Source organism: Heloderma suspectum, chromosome 2, assembly GCF_057233095.1.
Source record: "Heloderma suspectum isolate Gila_16-S chromosome 2, 16-S_ref, whole genome shotgun sequence".
NCBI lineage: Eukaryota > Metazoa > Chordata > Lepidosauria > Squamata > Helodermatidae > Heloderma > Heloderma suspectum.
In genome coordinates, this window is record NC_139459.1 from 366,634,814 (window position 1) to 366,656,471 (window position 21,658).

Genomic DNA, 21,658 nt, shown 5'->3' on the forward strand with positions numbered 1-21,658 from the left:
TGCCTATTTTTTTATGAATTTTCTTTATCGAGAGAATGATCCTCCAAGAAATCCCATGTTTTTCACATGCTGATAATTGCAAGGTGAGTCATTTACAAGCAGGTGAACATCCACTTAATGAAAACAAAGAAAGTGAAACTAATTCTGTCTTCAGTGTGTGGCAGCCATGGCTACTGCTGGGGGTCCTGTCCACGATCTCCGTGAGGAAGCCACTTGTCCCATCTGCCTGGATTATTTTGGGGATCCAGTGACCGTCGCGGAGTGCGGGCACAACTTCTGCCGAGCCTGCCTGAGCCAGTGCCGGGGGGAGTCGGGGGCAGAGGCCTCCTGCCCCCAGTGCAGAGGAACCTTCCAGAAGGGGAGCCTCAGGCCCAATCGGCAGCTGGCGAACTTCGTCCGAATTGCCAAGAAAGTCAGTCTTCAGGGGGCCACGGGGGCAGAAATTCGGGAGGCCAAGGGGGCAGAAGGGAAGGGGCGAGTCTGCGAGAGCCACCAGGAGCCCCTGAAGCTCTTCTGCAAAGACCACGAAGCGCCCATCTGCGTGGTGTGTGACAGATCCAAGGAGCATGAAAATCACAAGGCGGTTCCTCTGGAGGAGGCTTCCCAGGAGTACAAGGTAGGAAATCGATGCAGAGCTTGATGGGGGGGGGGGGGTATAATTGTAGGTTCTTCTTTGGAAGTTCTCTGTAAAGTCACTCCAATAGGACATTATTGGGGCTAAGCTAATTATTATTTATTACATTTCTATAGTGCCCAAAAGGGATACAGCAATTAACATGCAGGTTTTTTGTTGTATAAGTAACAGCCATGGGAAGCCTGAGAAGACTAAGGATGGTGGGGTGGGGGATGTTTATCTCTTTTCTCCTCCTGCCACACTCTGTACCAAATATGGGTTAAGTATATATGAACAATGGCAGCCAAAATGACCAAGGGGCTGGAGCAATTCCCCTGTGAAGAAAGGGTACACTGTTTGGGACTGGTTAGATTGAGGCGGGGGGGGAGGCAAGTAAGGCAGACGTGACAGAGATGTATAAAATTCTGCATGGTGTGGAGAGGAAAAAAGTGGCCTCACCCCCTCCCAGATGCGTGTGGGCCTCCAATTAAACAAACTGAATCCCCCCACCCCCGAAGATCACTGGTGTATTCTCTTCTGCCCCCTTCCCCCAAATGAAAATAGCCGAGCAGTCTTGCAGATCTCGCTCCACACCAAACCGGCAATGGGGGAGCAGGAGAAAGATGGCATAAGAAATCCCTCTCCCTGCTCTCCCATCTTCTGCAGGCGCTTGTCGCTCACATGTCCTGCTCTCTCACTCTGCTGCAGTTTCTCAAGGCTCCAGCAGCAAACTGTTGTGTTTTGGTGAGTACGGTAATCTTTAGTGTACAAAGCCAAAGGCCATTACAATGAGATGGGATTCTATGAAATACAATTGTGTATGACCAATATAGAAAGACTCAAAAGTATGTGTGTATATATATATATATATATGTATGTGTGTGTGTGTGTGTGTGTGTATGTATATATATATATAAAATTGTGAAATAGAGTACAGGATTGCCTTCAGCCATTGGGAAATACTGCCATAGTCCCTGATTGTCAGTGTGTGTGAGTGTGTGTGTGTGAGAGAGAGAGAGAGAGAGGGGGGGGGTTCGTTCTCTCCCTCTGTGTTCTGGATATTCCAGCTGCAAACCAATGGGACATATGCACTTAAGTGCATGCTTAGGAGCTTGAGGGGGAGGGACTGCTCTCTGCTTATTATCTCTCTCCACCCTCCTTGAAAGGTCTTCCCAGACAACCTGCACAATCTCTTTCCTAATGAAATGTTCAAATCTCAGGACAAAGGGAAGCTGTGTTGCTGGGAAGCATCATGTGGGCTGGGCTGCAGGCATGGATACCCTGACCAGGGCCGCATCTCACCTCAGAAGTTCCTGCCCGTTCTGCCACTTTTGCACTGTGATGTGCACTGCCTTGGCATGCCTCTGCAATGGCTGCCACTCTTGAGTTCGACGTTCCTTGCAGGAAGGGCTTTGGAACAGTCTGCTCCCATGCCATTTGGCTCTAGGGAAGGCCTTGAAAGAACGACAGGAAAAAAAATCCTTTTCAGCTTGAAATAACTCTCCAGAAGCAGTTTATCGAATCAGAGTTTTGACAGGTTGTGGTGGTGTAGCACCCAGTCCCATCCCAGCCCAACCCATGTTAAACTCAGACTCCAAGTGGGTGTTTTAAATTATTTGTGGGCTACAGTGGGATGAAGAAGACACTTGAGAGCTTCCTTTCCCCCTGGGTACAGAAATGGATGGCAGGGAAGAAGCATATTGTTCAACTCCTCTTTCTCTCTCTCGAAACCAAACATGAAGTATGGTTTTCCCTTCAGGATCTGATCCATCTTTGCCTGGAGATTCTGAGGAAGGAGAGAGAGAGAATTCTAGCATACAAAGCAGACACAGAAAAGGAAAATGAAGACCTGCATGTAAGTATCAGTATTACTAGGAGGGGGACTGTATTGTCCCTGCAGTAGATTTCGAACTCTTAATTTAGAGGTGCCAAGATAGTGATAAATCAGATCCAGGTTTACTTACAAGGAGTACTTTATTGAGTACAATCAGCACACAGGCGTACCCAATGGTTGGCTCAGACTGCTTCTCTGAACTCAGAGCCATGGGGTAAAATGGGTTTTATACCATACATGTTAGCGGTGAGGCAGCATGACAGCAGCAAGTGTTAATTAGCGTTCAGTGAGGCAGCATAGACTAACAGTGCTTGTTCAGAAGGAAAACAATCAGAAGTCTCCCACCACAGACACCGGCAGCTTTAAGGCAAACAAGCTTCACTTCCCAGGCACATCCTGATAAGACCCTCCAGCTCGTTAGTATGGAATGCGCTGAGGCTGCACTATCAACCTTTGATTCCTCTTGGTAAATCAAGAGGCCTGTTAGGGAAAACAGCAGCCAACTGATCAAAATAAGAGAGCATTATGGATCATCTAAGCCCCTCTCAAACTACTGATAGCTTGGTTCAGGCCTGAGGCCTTACAGGGACAAGTGCTTCAACCAATATGTATAAACATGTAATGCAAAATGCAGAGGAATCACAAGCCCCAAGACAGCCTGGCTCTGCAGAACAGCTGTTATTTGGAATGGCCAAGCCTACTAAAACAATGCTTAATGAAAAGCCGTTCTGAGAGGTGGGCCTTGTACATTTTCAGGAATCTTTTTCTCTATTGAATGTTGATTTCATATCTGTGAAAACCTACAAGCACCTTTCCTATAAAGCGCCTTTGCGCCTCTTGGTGCTGTAAAGAGTGGCCCTATTTCTGACTCTGGCTACCATTTCTCCCCTTTTCATTCACATCTTGCAGAAGCAAACAAAAGCAGAGAGGGAAGAGACGGTGGCTCATTTCAGACAACTATGCCAGCTGCTGGAAGAACAAGAGAAGCTCCTGCTGGCCCAGATGGACGAGGTGGAGAAGGAGATTGCAAGGAAGAAGGAGGAGCACCAGGCCAAACTCTCTGAAGAACTCGCTTCTCTTGAAGGTCTCATCCAGGAAATGCAGGAGAAATGTCAGCAGCCAGCAAGTGAACTCCTGCAGGTAAGATGGTGGCAGAAACAGCTCAGGATCCTCTCCTGGGGGAAGCTGACTTCAAAGCCTTCATGCCTCCTGCGTCTACGGAGGGAAGGGGCCCAAGGCAGGCACTGCAGTCATGACGGATGCTACAACCACGAGGTGGTGCCTGTAAGAGAATTCTTGCCAAAGAAAGGTGGGAAAATTGACAGCAAAGTTATGTTGCCTAATGATGTCGCAAGCCAGGAAGGCAAGATCTGGCCTTCCTGAGCTAATCAGAATTGTAAATATATAGCACTCCTAGTGCTATATATATATAGTGATATATATATATATATATATATATATATATATATATATATAGCACTATATATATATATAGTGCTATATATATATATAGTGCTATATATATATGATGTCCTCTTCATCATAGGGGATTGGAATGCTAAAGTAGGAAGTCAAGAAATCACCGGGATAACAGGCAGGCATGGCCTTGGTGTACAAAATGAAGCAGGACAAAAGCTAATAGAGTTTTGCCAAGATAACATGCTGATCATAGCAAACACTCTTTTCCAACAGCACAAGAGGCGACTCTACACATGGACGTCACCAGATGGTCAATATCGAAATCAAATTGATTATATCCTTTGCAGCCAAAGATGGAGAAGCTCCATACAGTCAGTAAAAACAAGACCTGGAGCTGACTGTGGCTCAGATCATGAGCTGCTTCTTGCAAAATTTCAGCTTAAATTGAAGAACGTCGGGAAAACCACTAAACCGTTCAGGTATGACCTAAATCATATCCCTGATGAATATACAGTGGAGGTGAGGAATAGATTTCAGGGATTAGACCTGATCGACAGAGTGCCTGAGGAACTATGGACGGAGGTCCGTAACATTGTTCAGGAGGCAGCAACGAAATCCATCCCAAAGAAAAAGAAATGCAAGAAAGCCAAGTGGCTGTCTGATGAGGCTTTACAAGTAGCTCACGAAAGAAGGGAAGCGAAAAGCAAGGGAGAAAGGGGAAGATATACCCAACTGAATGCAGAGTTCCAGAGAATAGCAAGGAGAGACAAGAAGGCCTTCTTAAATGAACAATGCAAGGAAATCGAGGAAAACAACAGAATGGGAAAGACTAGAGATCTCTTCAAGAAAATTGGAGACCTCAAGGGAACGTTTTGTGCAAAGACGGGCATGATAAAGGACAAAGAAGGCAGGGACCTAACAGAAGCAGATGAGATTAAGAAGAGGTGGAAAGAATACACAGAAGAACTATATAGGAAAGATCTTAATGTCCTTGATAGCCATGATAGTGCGGCCACTGAACTTGAGCCGGACATCCTCGAGAGTGAAGTCAAGTGGGCCTTAGGAAGCATTACTAACAACAAAGCTAGCGGAGATGACAGTATTCCAGCCGAGCTATTTAAAATCCTAAAAGATGATGCTGTTAAAGTGCTGCATTCAATATGCCAACAAATCTGGAACACTCAACAGTGGCCACAAGACTGGAAAAGGTCAGTTTACATTCCAATTCCAAAGAAGGGCAATGCCAAAGAGTGTTCAAACTACCGCACAATTGCGCTCATTTCACATGCCAGCAAGGTGATGCTCAAAATCCTACAAGCTAGGCTTCAGCAGTATGCGAACCGAGAACTACCGGAAGTACAAGCTGGGTTTAGAAGAGGCAGAGGAACTAGAGATCAAATCGCCAACATTCGCTGCATCATGGAGAAAGCAAGAGAATTCCAGAAAAACGTCTATTTCTGCTTCATTGACTACGCTAAAGCCTTTGATTGTGTGGATCACAACAAACTGGCAAATTCTTAAAGTGATGGGAGTACCAGACCACCTTACCTGTCTCCTGAGAAACCTGTACGAGGGTCAAGAAGCAACAGTAAGAACCAGACATGGAACAACCGAGTGGTTCAAAATTGGGAAAGGAGTACGACAAGGCTGCATATTGTCACCCTGCTTATTTAACTTATATGCAGAGTACATCATGAGAAATGCCGGGTTGGATGAATCAGAGGTCGGAATTAAGATTGCTGGGAGAATTATCAACAACCTCCGATATGCAGACGATACCACCCTAATGGCAGAAAACGAAGAGGATCTCAAGAGCCTCTTGTTGAGGGTGAAAGAGGAGAGTGCAAAAGCTGGTTTGAAACTCAACATTAAAAAAACGAAGATCTTGGCATCTGGCCCCATCACTTCCTGGCATATAGAAGGGGAAGAAATGGAAGCAGTGACAGATTTTACTTTCTTGGGCTCCAAGATCACCGCAGACGGTGACTGTAGCCATGAAATTAAAAGACGCTTGCTCCTTGGGAGGAAAGCTATGGCCAACCTAGACAGCATAGTAAGAAGCAGAGACATCACCTTGCCGACAAAGGTCCGTCTAATCAAAGCTATGGTTTTCCCAGTAGTAATGTATGGCTGTGAGAGCTGGACTATAAGGAAGGCTGAGCGCCGAAGAATTGATGCTTTCGAACTGTGGTGCTGGAGAAGACTCTTACGAGTCCCCTGGACTGCAAGGAGGTCAAATCAGTCCATCCTAAAGGAAATCAACCCTGAGTGCTCCTTGGAAGGACAGATAATGAAGCTGAAGCTCCAATATTTTGGCCACCTAATGCGAAGAGAAAACTCCCTGGAAAAGACCCTGATGCTGGGAAAGACTGAAGGCCAAAGGAGAAGGGGACGGCAGAGGATGAGATGGCTAGATAGCATCATGGATGCAATGAATATGAACTTGAGCACGCTCCGGGAGAGAGCGCAGGACAGGAAGGCCTGGCGTGCTATGGTCCATGGTGTCACGAAGAGTCGGACACGACTGAACGACTGAACAACAGCAAGCACTCCTAGGCCTGGCAAACATTAATCTAATGATTCATGCTTGTGCCTCCCAGAAGTGATGTCCCCAAAGCATGATTAAATTAGTATCCAGGTGGAAAACCTGGAGTTTCTGAATGTTGCTGCTGTTGCCAGACACCCCAATATTCTGCTGTTTTTGACATGGAAAGGAAGGCTTCATTCCTGCATGGGAAAGCGCAGGAGAAGTCTGCCATTCTGAAAGCCAGGCCTGGCACTCAAAGCAGGCCTCTGTAGGTGATGCACATCCATCAATCCATCTGGCATGATCATTGTCTCCCCAAACTTAGTCCTTTGACATCTTCCCCTCCTTGAAAACCTCTTCGAGACTCTGTAATGATCTGCGCTGAGGCTCCAGATGGCAGCCCGGGGAAGTTACTCAGCAGCCTGTTTAGTATCACATGGCTGGTTCAGAGCATCTCCGCACCAGCCTAACATCCCGCATTTGAAACGGGGCTTTCTGCTTCTGTTGCAGAAAGGAAATGCAGGATCACAACGGATTTGCTTTACACATGGTTCCTTTCCCCCCTCCCCTTTCCCCCTCCTTCTCCCTCTATCTGAGTCTTCCATATGTTTCACTGATCTCACTCCTCTTCTTGCTGCTTTTCCTTTTGCATGGAGAGAACTCAAGCAGGGTAATTTGATACCTAATTATCTCCAATCAAAATGGAGATATTTTATTTCAAAATGGAATAAAGGTCATTTAGTGCGGGAGACGCCTTGGAGGTTGACGACGTCATCTAAAGGGCCCGCAAACTCCTGTGAGTGAGCAATCTCAGCAGCAGGATAAAAGCTCCGTGTGAAGAAGCCGTAAGCTAGGAGGAAGGATCATCAGTGAATTTACTCCTGAATTAGCACACATTGTACTTTCAATGAGCCAGCAGAGACAGGATCCCCCCCACCCCCCGATTTCATTTTTAATAATTAAGCTCATATTTGGGGTATATAAGGAGCAATGTGGCATCTCATTAGTTAGGACTCTTGAGCCCAAAGAAGCCCCCTCCCCCCCGGTCTGTGTCCCACAAGAGGAATAGTGCGAAACCCCCTTCTGCCTCCCTCTCTCTCTTTTCATTGGTGAAGAGACACCCCACTGCCTCCAACTTCATCGCACCCCAAAAGCTTGTGCAGAAGAGGAGAGGTAGCCACCCCCTTACCAACTCTGTCCCAGCAAGTCCGTTAGCTTGCCAGATCCACCTTCCCCTCCCTTCCTTCATTACCCTCACTTTTCTGGAGAGCCCAATCTGCTTTTCCCTGCTCCTTTTTCTGTCTCTTCCCCAGGCTTGTGTGTCTCCGCTTGCTGGGCACCCGGGGACCATCCAGCAGCTCACCGCCTGTGGCGAGCAGGGCCCAGCAGCCAGCTGAGCAGCAAGACTCAGGCGCTTCAGTGCGCCTGTGGCATTCCCACCTTCTCCTTAGTGAGGATTACCCTTCTCTACAGCCTTTCTCACCCCCAGCAGGAACCGCCTTCTCTCTCACACACTGGGTTTCAGTAACATCAGGACCTTTAAGACTGAGGCCCAACTCTTTATCCTCATCCTGTGAGGAAACACACAGACTTTTCTCTATAACCTTGTACTGTTCCCTTTATTACCTCCCTCTCACATAGCCAAAAGCAGAAAGTGTAGGATTTATAAACAGGGAAAGTTTGATTGATTACAGCAATACCTGGTCGAATAATAAATAGGTAACTCTTAAGGGCTCTATTAATATAGGTTCTCTCATGAACGGTTCTCTAAATCACCCTCTCAAACAATCACATCTCAAATCACCACAGACCTCTCTCTCTCTCTCTCTCTCTCTCTCTCAGTACTCATTCCTAAAACCCTGCTTCTCGCAAATCCTAGCTTTGATCTTATCCCTCACTATCTAACACAGTTTTATATAGCACACACGCTTCACCCCACCTTCACTGTCTCAGCCCATCAGCTCACATATGCAAATCCACCCTATAACAGGAATACTTAACCATAACCATAGACTTATTATAGACAGACATGTAACATCACAGTGCCCCCAGTGTCAACCTCTGGAATGGGTCAGAGATCCAGAGAGAGGTATCTTTGAAATTGCACCCTATTTTCAGGAGGTTCTTGTACAAAGAGTGGCTTCCTACCCTTCACCTTCTTTCTCTGTAATGAATGTGTGTATATTGTGACCATGTCTCAGGATTAGCCTGACCCCACTGCCATGCACTAGGACAAACTCCCTTGAAACGTTTCTTTCCTCCCAAATTTGGAAGGCTCACCCCAAACCTTTCTTTTCCTCTCCCAGCAGCATTCGGAACTCCTGTTCACTTAACTGATCGTTTTGATTTTGCATGTTTATGAACAATGCTCTACTATCCAATTTCCCCAATTGATGAGATTATATTTGAAATTCTTGTGACCTGAGAAATTCCCCATTATTTGAAGAAGCCAGTGTCTGTGAGAATCGTTGGCTCACCTTTTGCTAGACGCCCTATTGCCAACATTAAAAGGTGCTTTAAAAAGGAATGCGTATTCACAGAACATGCCCAAGCTTGTACATGTGTCTAGAGGAGCAAATTCGGTAACAGTGCTGACAACCAGCTCCGTAATGTACTGGAACATGATGACATTAGGGATGTGAGAACTCCCCACTGCTCGCCTCTCCTCCTGTTCGTCAAAGCGTTCAGTGATCGGCAGTTGCTGTCGATCGCCCCCCACAAACTGGTTGCAGCTTCACCGATTTGTTTTTGACTTGGTGATTTATATGCGCAAAAGCGGATGTGCACACCCAAAGCCTCGAAATCGCGCACTTCTGAATCTCTGAAATGCACACTTTCAGCTACATCGGCGCAACATTTGTATGCAGTATTGCGCAATCACCCCTTCGCCATTGCAGCGATGTCGGGGAGGAGGGAACATGAGTGTCGAGTTGCTGTTGCGATGTGCTGATTTTCTTTCCTGATCGGACGGACAGACCAGCTAACTTTATTACTGGGGGTATTTATCCTGAAGTACTCCATTATGCCTCCTAGTCTCCCAAGTCTGTTTCCTCTCTACCTTGTCTCCTTGCCTGCCTTCCTGCCAGTGCCTGCCTGCCCTGCTGTCACACACCCCATCCCCCCAGCAAAAAGAAAAAGATTGATTGATTGTTTGATTACATTTATATCCCACTTTTTTTCCTCTTGCAAGGACGTGGCTTACAGTATCCTCCTCCTCTCCATTTTATCCTCACAACAACAACCCTGTGAGGTGGGTTGGGCTGAGAGTCTGTGACTGGCCCAAAGTCACCCAGTGAGCTTCCTTGGCCAAGTGGGGACTAGAACCCAGATCTCCCAGCTCCTAGTCCAACACTCTTGCCACTACACCACACTGGCTGATGATGTGTCAGGCAGGCCCCCGTGTTTCCCGTTGAACAATGATCTTTCCATGTAGTGAATGAATCCGGCCATTTTCATTAACAGCCATGATGAGTCGTCCCGATGACCCAGTCTTTCAGTCTCATTGATTCTGCCTGCTGCACCTCTCCTCTCCTTTGTTTCGCTAATGCATTTACATTTGACAAGGAGCCTCCTGGGCACCTCAGTCTTTTTTTGTCTGATACTATGCACAATTACAGGCGTCAGGTCAGTGCTATGCAGATTAGCAGAGATGGGAATTTCTGGAATAGGTTCTGTTGCTCTTGACACACCACAGCATAACTTGACCAAAAAGATGAGTGTGTGGGCTTAATATGTGCAATTCTGCACCCTACCATGTCTCCTCTGTGTTGTGCTCTCAAATTCAAGGCAAAGTAGTAAAAGAGAGTCACAGCAAGCGTTTTTTATGATTTCTTGAAAACCAACCACACATAATTTCCAAGTGGGAGTTATGCTGTTCCTTTCCTTCTCTCTGGTTTTCTTATCATTCTATCCCATTTCATTCCAAAGCTGTGGTCTGCCTGTGCTTGCTACTTATTTTATCTAAAGAATCTAGGACTGGCCAGTGGAGATGGGTGTCAGGGTTGGATCGGAGCCCAGAGAGCCCCAAAGCAGTTCTGATTCTGAGGAAGAGGTAGAAACCATGAGAGAGGAACCTGCGCGCTGTTCAGAGGAGCAGCCGGGGGAGAGCCCCTCCCGGTACACATTCTTGAGAGTGGTAGAGACCCTGGCAGGGAGAGGGAGGTGCAACAGCAGTTTCTGGATGCTAGGCGCCGGCGCAGCGTCAAGCGCGAGATGGTGGGCGCCGAGAGGAGGCATTCAGCCCGCTTGGTGCGACGACAGCAGCTGCGCCCCGATGCCACATGGGAAAGGGGTGGACTCTCTCCTCCTAGCCCTTAATTTCAGAGGCTTTCCCTCCAAACGGAGACCAACTGATTCCCTAAGGCTAAACCCCCCTGGTAGGCAGCTCTCTTAAGTTTCCCTCTTAGGTTCAGGCAATTAGCATCTGTAAGTGTCATTAGGTTGAATGGAAATAAAGCCTTGGAAAAAAGCCCTATTGTCTGCATGTTGATTCTGGCTACCTGAGGATTTCAGAAGGCAGCAGGGGCATCCTCCCAACAATGGGTAAGAATTTGGTAGGGGTTTTTTGGGCAAGAAAAAACAAGGTTTTGACCAAATTCAAAAAGAGAAAGAAGTGAAATGGAGAACTGTGTCTCACCCCACTATGCATGTGGTCAATACTTATATTTAATTTGGTGTTTGGAATCCTCCCTCTGAATGTTTGCTCCACTATGACCCTCATGTTACAGTATGTATGGGTGATTATTTTAGTTGGTAGGTTGCTTATTCACACCTTGGGCAGGGCAGGCTGTGCTTGGGCCTTTCTTTGTCATCAGAAAATAGAATCCATGGACTGATATGATAGTGCTGAGAGATTGAGAACCACCACAGAAATTTTGGCCCTTTCCTAGGAAAACGGAATACTTCTGGTCCAGAAGATGTGTGTGTGGTTTGGTGGCTCCCAAGTCCCAACCGAATATGAAAAATGGGGGGAAATAGTTGTATATCAAAGACCTCTCTGCAGGGGGATATTTTCCTGGATGGGCTTGGGATTTGGGTGGGGTGTATTGGGCTGGGGCCACTAATGATCTTCCTTCCTCTTTACCAGGCAGGCAGGAGTTGCGATGTGCACTAGCTCCTCTCTTCAGAAGAGGGCTTCAGTCAAGAAAAAAATATATTGCTTTTGTTTGTTGGGAGGAGGCTCTTACAAATTGTAGCTTCCTCTCCACCCCTCCTTTTCCTTCTCTGTGTGAGTGTGTGTACGTGTGTGTGTAGGCTTCAGGCTACATTTGCTAATTCCCCCAGAAGGCAACTTATTTGAGTCTTCGTAAACCTCAGAAAATGTGCCATTGCGATGTGGCATCCTCTCTCCAACAGTGTTTGAGGAGAGGGATGGGGCTTACTGTTATGTTGATGGCACCCCCTTCCCCAAAGTCTTCCCCCAGAGGTGACATAGGACAAGCTCTTTGCCTGGGGCAGGCACTGGACTGGGCTATATGGGGCAAAACCTTGGTAAATCAGGGACATTTGGAGGGAGCTCAGAGAGGAAAAAGCAGCAGTAGCTCCATCCCTCATCAGAATGAGTTTCCTGGAAAGAAGGCTGCTAGGAGGAGGCTTGCTGAAATTAAAAGCTGATCTCTGGAAGAAATGATGTTGATGCAGAAAAGAGATGACCCTGCTAAGGAGGAGGTCTCCTGGCCTGTAATAACTCAATGGGCTCATTTTGTCCCTTTCCAGACTCAGGGTGCAGTTGGCCTCGATCATCTCTCTGGTTGCCTGGGGCAGCAGCAGCACCAAGAGCTGATTCATCCGGGTTCACCTGGCACAGCCTCCTCCACCATGTCCATGCTCCTCTCAGTCAGTTGGAGAGCCGGTGTGGTGTAGTGGCTAGAGTGTTGGACTAGGAGTCAGGAGACCTGGGTCAGTTGGAGAGCCGGTGTGGTGTAGTGGCTAGAGTGTTGGACTAGGAGTCAGGAGACCCGGGTGCTAGAAGTTCTAGTCTCCACTCAGCCATGAAGCTCACTGGGTGACTTAGGGCCAGTCACAGACTCTCAGCCCAACCGACCTCACAGGGTTGTTGTTGTGAGGATAAAATGGAGAGGAGGAGGATTATGTACGCCGCCTTGGGTTCTTTAAGGAGGGGAAAAGGCAGCATATAACTGTAATAAATAAAAGAGAAGAAGAATTTGAAAGAGCCACAGTCCCCTTGCAAGACTGAGGCTTCTGTGGAAGCAGGTGGAGGCCGAAGCCCAGGCAGCCAAGGCTTCACCTCTGAAGGTGAAGGTCCTAAACCTCAGCCCAATCTCTCTCTGGCACAGGGGACATTGATGTGCCAGGCCACCCTATTCAGGCTTGCGCAATACACCACAGCTTTGGCAAGAAGGAGAAGAATACATCTCCATGGTTCTGTTCATTAGAAGGAGAAGGAATCTCCTCTGCCGCTTACAGAACTCTCTGTGCGGCCTCAGGCCCAGCTGAAGAAAATCTCTTTGTGAAAATACCCAAGCGTGTCTCCCATGCTGACATGCATTGCTGAGGCAACAATTGAGCAGTTTTTTGTGAAAAAAGACATTTACAGGCGCAGGGCCGTGACCTTAAAAGGTCCTGGACACAGGCCCATGACGCCAATTTGCATGTGCTAATGCATGCACATTTAGAATGGCTAGGAATGCGTGTACATGTCACCGATGTCAGCAAAAGTAACACTGACAGAAAGAGTGCCTCTGAACATATGCAGATTCATGTTCTCTCACCAGTTCACAAATGCAGCCTCCCCGCCCCCGCACACTTCACAGTGACGGGATATATACCACAGAGATTAAAACCTCACCATTTCCTTTTTTAAAGATTGAGTACTGACCACACCTCTAGAAATAAAACATTCAGGGGGCCACAAGAAACTCCAGCCATGCCAGGCAATTCTTCCTACTATTGATCTTCCTCCTTGATTCTGCCTGCTGCACCTCTCCTCTCCTTTGTTTTGCTAATGCATTTACATTTGACAAGGCGCCTGCCTCTGGGGCACTGGGCACTTTAGTCTTTTGTGTCATGAAGGTCTTCCAGCTGTTTCCTATGAGACATCTGGACCCTTGTTTTTTTGGGGTGTGTGTGTGTCGGGATTCTGATGGCTTCCACATTGCGACAGACAGACACACAGAAATGCAGAGATACGGAAAATGAGGTTTGTGCGCATTTCACCACGACTGACAGAACTGCTGGAAGCTTAATTGCGGAAAATGAGGTTTGTGCGCATTTCCAGTCTGCATGACTGGGAAGGAGGTGCCGGAGGAAAGAATTACCTAGGTATGTCGGTCTGCTGCTGCTGCAAAGCCTAGCACCATGCCTGCTGCAGCTGGAAAGGGAACTTCCCATTTCTCCATATATATAGTATATAATTCCCGCTAGTGTGACAGTGGTATCACCATTATGGGCATATTTCTTGGGCTGTCCTTTTGGTTTTCTCACAGCCCAGTGGTCACACCGGCCAAGCCAAAACACAAACACACAAAATGCCACCACAACCAATAGACCACGACCACACTGCCCTATCTATCTATCTATCTATCTATCTATCTATCTATCTATCTAGGTATTTCATTTCTATTCCGCCCAACAGCCGAAGGTCTCTGGGCCACTGTTCACAAAAATTACAACCAAAAAGCACACAATAAAATAATTTATTTCCCTACTGAAAAGCACTGTCCAAAGATATGTGTGCATATATTGATTTATGAATGAAGGAAATATCTTTTCCTGTATTTTCTGCTTTTGAACATATTCTCTCAAATGTTGGAGTAAAATTCTCAATTTTAGGAGAGTTTTGCCCCATAATAGCACATCTCCTTGCTCGGTGGCTCTCTCAACTTGCAAGTGTTAAGGAATAGTACTTTCTAAATGTTATGCAGAAATTGAGGACAATGGTCCATTTCAATCCGAATGAAATGACCGTCATTCAGGTAGGAAGGGGCTTGCTCTCATCTTTTTCTGTTCCCCTCCTCGACGTCTCCCCACCCCCTACAACATCTGGATCTCTCTGTGACTGTGGCATTTCTCAATTCATTGAATGCGCAAAAACAGATGGGCCCTGGCAGCTGCGCAGTTATTATTTTTTGCCCAGAAAATGTGCATATATGGAATCAAATGAATGTGCAAAAACAAAAGGGCCCTGGTAGGTGCGCAATTTTTTTTCTCCCAGAAAATGCCCATATATCCAGATGTGCAAATCGGGGGGCAAATGTGCAAAAAGTAAAGGGATAGCCGTGGGAGGCACTCGCTGAGCAGCAGCTCGGCGAGAGCCAGGGAAAACGTGCAAACAGGCGCACCATGGCACCCGAGATTTTGGGGGATCGCTCGACTGCAGCCAAGAAGGGTCAGGCAAGAGGGAGGGTTCGCGAACTCCAGTTTGGGATTTGAACTGCAAGAATATTGTCGAACACAAAGCAGGAAATGAACGTTCACGATATCCCTAGATGACGTACAGTTTTGATCTGGTCTGGGCTGAGGTAAAACGCTTAAAGATGACGATACTCTCTGACCGAGAAACGAGAAGGGGAGCATACTGCCGGTGGGCAGGCGAGCAGAACATTTCCCCCCATCGGGTCTGTGTCAGAGGAACACAAGAGAGGGCATAGGGGGTACAGCAGTGGTGAATGAGGAGTGGGGATGCCTTTCGTACAGCAGCAGCGCCCACCCCGTCGTACTCCTCCATGGTTCTTCAAACTCCCTGCTTTCATGGACAGCAGTGTGGAAAATTTCTGAAGTGCAGGCGCTCATCGTGCATGCTCCATTCGTCCATCTGTGGGTGGCCTGTGCATGTGCGTGATATGCCTTTTGTTAGTTGCCGATTCAAGATCAAGCAGCCACCCCCAAGTATTGTGCATGTGCAGCCTAAGACCAGCAGCCATGCATACGGCACGAGTCCGAGTCCCAGAGAAGTTGTGTGGATATTAAATTGCACAAAGACGGAAGGACTCAGGCAGCATTGGGAGCCGGGCATACTGCACGATTCTATCTCCCGGAGGAATTACGAGGATATCAAATTGCACAAATTGGTGAAAGAAAAAATGTGCAAAATTGAAGTACCGAAAAAAAGGAGGGAGCAGCCAGGACTCGTTGAGACGTGCCTTGGTGGCGGCAGCAATGCGCACAAGGGCGCCATTTCCCTCTTTAGCTCCCAACGCTACGAATACATATCCCTTAATATACACCCAACTCCTCTCCGTTGTGAAAATCTGAGACTTTGGCCAAGGCCTCTTTTATCCCCACCGTGAGAAGTTATATCCATTTTCTTTAGTCCTTGGGTGGCGGGTGCTATGTGGAAGCATCACCAGGCAAGCATGAGAGGGCCAGGGGGCATCTTCATAGAGTGGGGTCTGGCAGGTACTGAGCTCCCTCTTCTTTCTCTCTGTTCCCCTCCAGGATATGAGAAGCACCTTGCAGAGGTAAGTGGATCCCACTCCTTTCCATGATGCTGGAAAGGGTCTGGATGGCATGGGAAGAACAGGGCCCTCCAGGCTTCCAGGCAGAGATCGGAGGTCTCCAATGTCTCATAGATTAAAGCAGGGACCTGCTTTTCAACTTGTAGCACTGCTGTTCTTCCTCCTCTCTATCACACATGCATGAAGGTTCTTCCCTGCCTGCAAAACAGACATCCCATCCCAAATGCATGCATACAAAACCCCTCAGGCCAAACATCCCACCAAAACACCAATACAGGGAAAACTCACATGCCTCTACCCCCACCCCCAAAAAAACCCACAGGCCAAACCCACACCATTCATCCTACCCTTATCTAAGCACAAAGAAAACACCCCATCTGCCCTCTCACCCCAGCCACACCCACTTCTGTAGCTGCTGAAGGGTTCTGCGGGGGCAATTGTGGCCTCCCCCCCTCCCCCCGCACACAGGTTTCCCACCCCTGCTGTAAGCTTTCTGCAGTTCTGGATTTCTTTTCTTTCTTACTTTTTTTCCTTCTTTTTTTTATATATATAGAGATAGAGATAGACAGACACACACACACACACACACACACCCCATATCAAAAGATTTTGGAGTGGTGAACAGCGACGATAAAAGAATAAAACAATATGTTAAAACACTGAAAACATTTTAAAAGAAAAAAGTTCTGATACGTTCTAATACACTGTGGCTGGTCACTCAAGAAAGTAGTTGGTTACTCAGTTTGCTCCCATTGGAAATATTAGATTGGTTACCTTTGTTTTTAAGAACATAAGAGCCCTGCTGGATCAGACCAAGGGTCCCTCTAGTCCAGCATTCTGTTCACACAGTGGCCGACCAGCTATCAACAGGAAACCCACAAGCCGGGCATCAGTGCACTAGCACCCTCCCACCCATGTTCCCCAGCAACTGGTGTACATAGCCTTACTGCCTCTGGTACTGGAGATAGCACAGAGCCATCGGGACTAGTAGCCATTGGTAACCTTCTCCTCCAGGAATTTGTCTAGCCTCCTTTTGAAGCCATCCCAATTGGAGCCTGTGACGCTCCTGCCCTGGGTTCGACCTTATCCATCTTCCACCTGATGAAACTGAGAAGAAAACGCCCTCAGGACGCCTCTCTCTGCTGGGTCGGTTGTCCTCACTGACACACACCACTTCAGCCCTCTCTGGGTGAAAGAGACACTCAATATGCTTAACTGGTTCCTTCTCCCCAATACAGGAGAAGGAATGAGGAAAAACGTTTTTCTAATGGTGGTGCAATAAGACAGACCAACACCTGGGATTTTGTAGTTAAAAACAAAATTCCACTTAACACAACAACAGTTATATATCATTATTAATCCATCTATGCTTGGTCCTAACCTCCCTGCCTGCTCTGCCCCTTCTAAATCGGATTTCCAAAACCCCACTCACTCCATGTAGCTTCCTCAGTCCCTAGGTCCCTGTACGACTTCTCGCTGCCAGCTCCTCCCTTTCATAACCTCGGAATCCTCCACACACAACCTGTGCAACCTCAGAAGCCCCCCCTCCCCCTCCCTCCCGAACACTAACCCCCCCTGGGGCACATCTAACAATGCGGACGCAGACATAAGTATAGGAGGCATCTGTTACAGTGGCCATCACTGCGTCTTGTGGTAGCAAATCCCAAAGTGTGACTCTGCGCTGTGTGAAGAAGCCCTTCCTTTTACCTGTCCTGAATCCCCCACCAATCAGCTTCATGGGAGGAGCCCAGTGGGTTCTAGTGTTATGAGGGAGGGAGAAAAATGCCTCCCTAACCACATTCTCCACCCCATGCATAATTCTGCACACCTCCGTCATGTCTCCGTTTGTTGTTGTTGTTCAGTCGTTCAGTCGTGTCCGACTCTTCGTGACCCCATGAACCATAGCACGCCAGGCCTTCCTGTCCTGCGCTCTCTCCCGGAGTGTGCTCAAGTTCATATTCGAAAGCATCAATTCTTTGGCGCTCAGCCTTCCTTATAAATACCCTCTGCTCTTGGACACCTTCCGACCTGAGGGGCTCATCTTCCGGCGTCATATCTTTTAGCCTTGTGATACGTTCCATGGGGTTTTCTTGGCAAGAATACTGGAGTGGGTTGCCATTTCCTTCTCCAGTGGACCACATTTTGTCAGAACTCTCTGCCATGACCTGTCCGTCTTGGGTGGCCCTGCACGGCATAGCTTATGGCTTCACTGAGTTACGCAAGCCCCTTCGCCACAACAAGGCAGTGATCCATGAAGGGGATGTCTCCGTTTACTTGCCTTTTTTCTCCACCAGGAGTGAGAAGGAGACATTTGAGAATCCAGTGGCTTTCCCTCCAGAGCTGAAGTGGAGGATCTGGGGCTTCTGTGAGATAAATCCTTTTCTGGAAGGAGTCACAAAGCAATTCAAAGGTAATGAAGCACTGTCCGTTTATTCCTCTCCATCCTTTTCTTTAAAACAGGGTTGCAGCAGTATTTTGGGGAGGGGGCCAGGGGGCCTCCCCCCCCACGGGCTGGATGATGTCACATCCTTCCTTTCCCCCCTTGTGCTGGAAGGAGGCCTGCAACAGTCCTCCTCCTATCCCAGGCAAAGAGACCCAGGCTGCCCCACAGCCACACTGCTCTCTCTGAGCTGATGCAGGGCAGCCTGGGCGTTGGGACTGACTCACCTGCACAGGGATTTGCGTTGGGCATCGGGACTAGTCCGTGTGTGTGGACCAGTGTTTGCTCTCTTCCCAGCCCAGATGAGTCCGAACGCCCATGCCGCTGTGCATCCCCACTGCTCTCTCTGTTACCTTGTCGTTGTCCCCTGCCCTGCTGTTCTCTCCTATCTCAGATCAGAGATAGCAGCGGGGAGGAGAGGCGAGAGGCATTGGGACTTGCCCACACCAGGGAAAGAAGCCCCACTTCCTCATGCGGGCAAGTCCTGCTGCCTCTCATCCCTGCTGCTATCTCCAGTCTTGAGACATCCTTCACATGTGGAGAAGAGCGCTCACTATCCAGCACGGGTAAGTCAGAGACAGTGGTGGGTCTGCCCTCCGAGGGGATTCCTCCAAGGGGCGGGGCTTGGAGACTAAGCCCCACCCCCTGGAGGAACCCAAAGTGGCTGCCGGGGCCAAATTGGGGTGCCCCGTGGGTCAGATTACGCCCACAGGTGGGAGGTTCTGCAGCCCTGTTTTCAATAGCTTCGAATATATGAGGCCCTGTCCTCCTATTGGATGACAACTGTACATACTCCGTGGTGCCCAAGGGCTGTTCCAGCAATCGCAAGGAGGATTAAATACATCCTCTGTCCTGGGTCTGCCTTTGGCTCCTCCTTTGGCCCTCCTGCTTTGTCCTTCCTAAGGCTTCAGAAATGGAGGCTCCTCCCCCTTCTCCGCCTCTCTCAGCAGTCCAGCAAAGGCCTGGCCCATCTCCTCTTCCGCCTCCCACCTGCCTTTCCCCTCTCTAGTGCTGCCACCATCACAGTCACCCAGGCGCTCTTTGACTTCCTGCGGGATGAAAGGAATCACATGACATGATTTCCTGCCTGTCGCCCTGTCCCAGCTCCTGAAGGGGGCCATGTAGGCATTCCTGCCCTGCCGGTGGAGTTTTGTTGCTCTTGCTGCTCAAGCTGGCAGGCAGATGGGACAGAGAACCAATGTTTGGATCAGGCCCATATGAGAGATAAGGACATGATCCTGGAGATGCTTCTTAATTTCCTAAGGGCGTAGTCCTCCTGAGCGCAGAGCCAGGGATGAACCGTGCTCCCCACAGGGCGGCTGGGGAGGGGGTGGGGAGTCGGATTGGTAGGAAGTGATCTTGGAATGCTGACTCCGAGCTCAGTTTCCATGAACCAAAAAATCCTATGGCTGTCTAGAGGGTGTCTACTGCCCAGAGGATAGCTCTTACTTTTAAAAGGTGGATGAGGCAGAACTTCCCTGTGTGTAAGCCATGCTGATTCTTGCTCAGCAAGATTTGTTCTTCTATATTTTAACTATCCCCATTTAATAAAGCTTTCCACCAATTTACCTGGGAGAAATGTAAATGAACCATCGGCATTCCTTTAGAAATATTGGTGTTATCTGGCCTATATTCTTAATCTGCAATATAAACACCAGTTTTAGTGACAAGTTCCATATAACATCAAAACAAAAATTTATTTGTTTTTTTCTGCTTCTCTGAAGATTTTTTTTTATCCTTCTTCTGTGTTTTACAGTACTGCTGATTTTATATGTTTTTCATAGGAATTTCTTATTTTAAGTTATTTATTGTTGCTTTTTTTTTTTTACCCACTTTGGGAATATGTTTACAACTTGAAAAGGAGTCTAAATATATCATAAATAAATACCTTAAAAGAAGATGAAGGTTTTCACACTTGAGAGAAAACGCTCCAGTGTATAGTATACCTTCTGGATCCAGTGACTTGTTAATTTTAAATGTGTCCATTTGCCCTAAAATTTCAATTCCCAGCACTTCTGTTTCAGCTAATTCTTCCGACTCGACTTCCTTGACTCTCCCTTTGGCCTCCTTTTAGCTGCTCGCCTCATCTTATGAAGTTTTCCTCTCTTGCAGTTAACTGGGACGTGAAACTGGAGAGCACCTGGATGGGAGGCTACCTGGGACCACATCTTTGCTGCCCTTGCTTCATGGGGAGCCCCCAAAGGCCTCAGCATAGCTCCCTTCTCTGGGTTCCTACCAGTGCATTATTCCCGCGTCCCAAACTAGTCCCTGGAACCCTCCAAGGGAACTTCGGCTACTGGGCAGTATAAAAATGTAATCAGTCAATCAACGTTGCTTGATTTGTCTCCAATCCTATGTAAGCTTAGCTGGGAAGAAGCTCCACTGCACATGCCGGGACTTACTGGGCTGGTTCACACCGCGCCGGGGTGGGTAATAAGCCATGATGGCCTGTTAACCAACTTGGCTTGCCAGTTGTGTGCCAGCACGATTTGCCTGCTTACCTTTGCCAGGCTTCTCATGTCGTCTGATCTTGGTGAGGGTAGCTGGTTGGGGTGGTTAACAAGCCACCCCAAACCCATGGCCTGTTCCAGAGTTGTGGAGCCTCCCCCGTCGGGTTTGGACAACACAAGTTGCTGTGACCGACTTGGCAGCCTGGCACCCATGGGTGCTGCCTGGGATTGTGCGAACACGGTCACTGAGGAAACACGCATAGGATAATGCTGTTATTTGCCAACAATTGAAAGTTATAATTCTCCGACTGCAAGATTTGTTTGTTTGTCCATGATTCATAGAAAGTGTGCTTCTTAATGTTTATATAATTTCTCTTCCCCAGATGCCCTGCTACCTGGGCTACACCTGAAGAGAGGTAAATTTCCAATGGGGACCAAGTTCACAGGAGGGAAGTGGACTGGCCAGACATTTTGCTCGCTTGCATTTCATTGGGGTTAAACAGTTCTGTCCTTTACACTTTGCAGCCTTAAGGGAGCACTCCTGCGGCCCCTAGGCAGCGTTTGAGGGGCCATCGGATACTTCGGATTCCCTGCTCCAGGGTTGGAGACAGTGCTCCGCCCTCGGAAGGGGAATTGGAGATCCCTCCCCCTCCCAGCTGGCACGGAAAGAGGGAGAAAAGGGGGCATTTGGGGGCAGGGAGGAGACTGGAGAGGCCAGGATACAATTTCATATCATATCATAGAATCATAGAATAGTAGGGTTGGAAGGGGCCTACAAGGCCATCGAGTCCAACCCCCTGCTCAATGCAGGAATCCAAGTCAGAGCATCCCTGACAAATGGCTGTCCAGCCTCGTCTTGAAGGCCTCCAGTGTGGAGAGCCCACCACCTCCCCACGTAATTGGTTCCATTGTCGTATTGCTCTTACAGTCAGGAAGTTTTTCCTGATGTTCAGCCGGAA

General features: G+C 48.0%; 1 protein-coding gene across 1 annotated transcript; it reads left to right on the forward strand.

Annotated features, from left to right (window-relative positions):
- The first annotated feature begins 166 nt into the window (after window positions 1–166).
- Window positions 167–18,654, forward strand: LOC146355907 (zinc finger protein RFP-like). The gene is made up of 6 exons (XM_084829975.1): window positions 167–616; window positions 2,373–2,468; window positions 3,357–3,587; window positions 15,790–15,812; window positions 18,104–18,219; window positions 18,644–18,654. Exons 1-6 carry the CDS (start codon window positions 167–169, stop codon window positions 18,652–18,654), a joined length of 927 nt encoding a protein of 308 aa, XP_084686101.1.
- The last annotated feature ends 3,004 nt before the right edge of the window (window positions 18,655–21,658 follow it).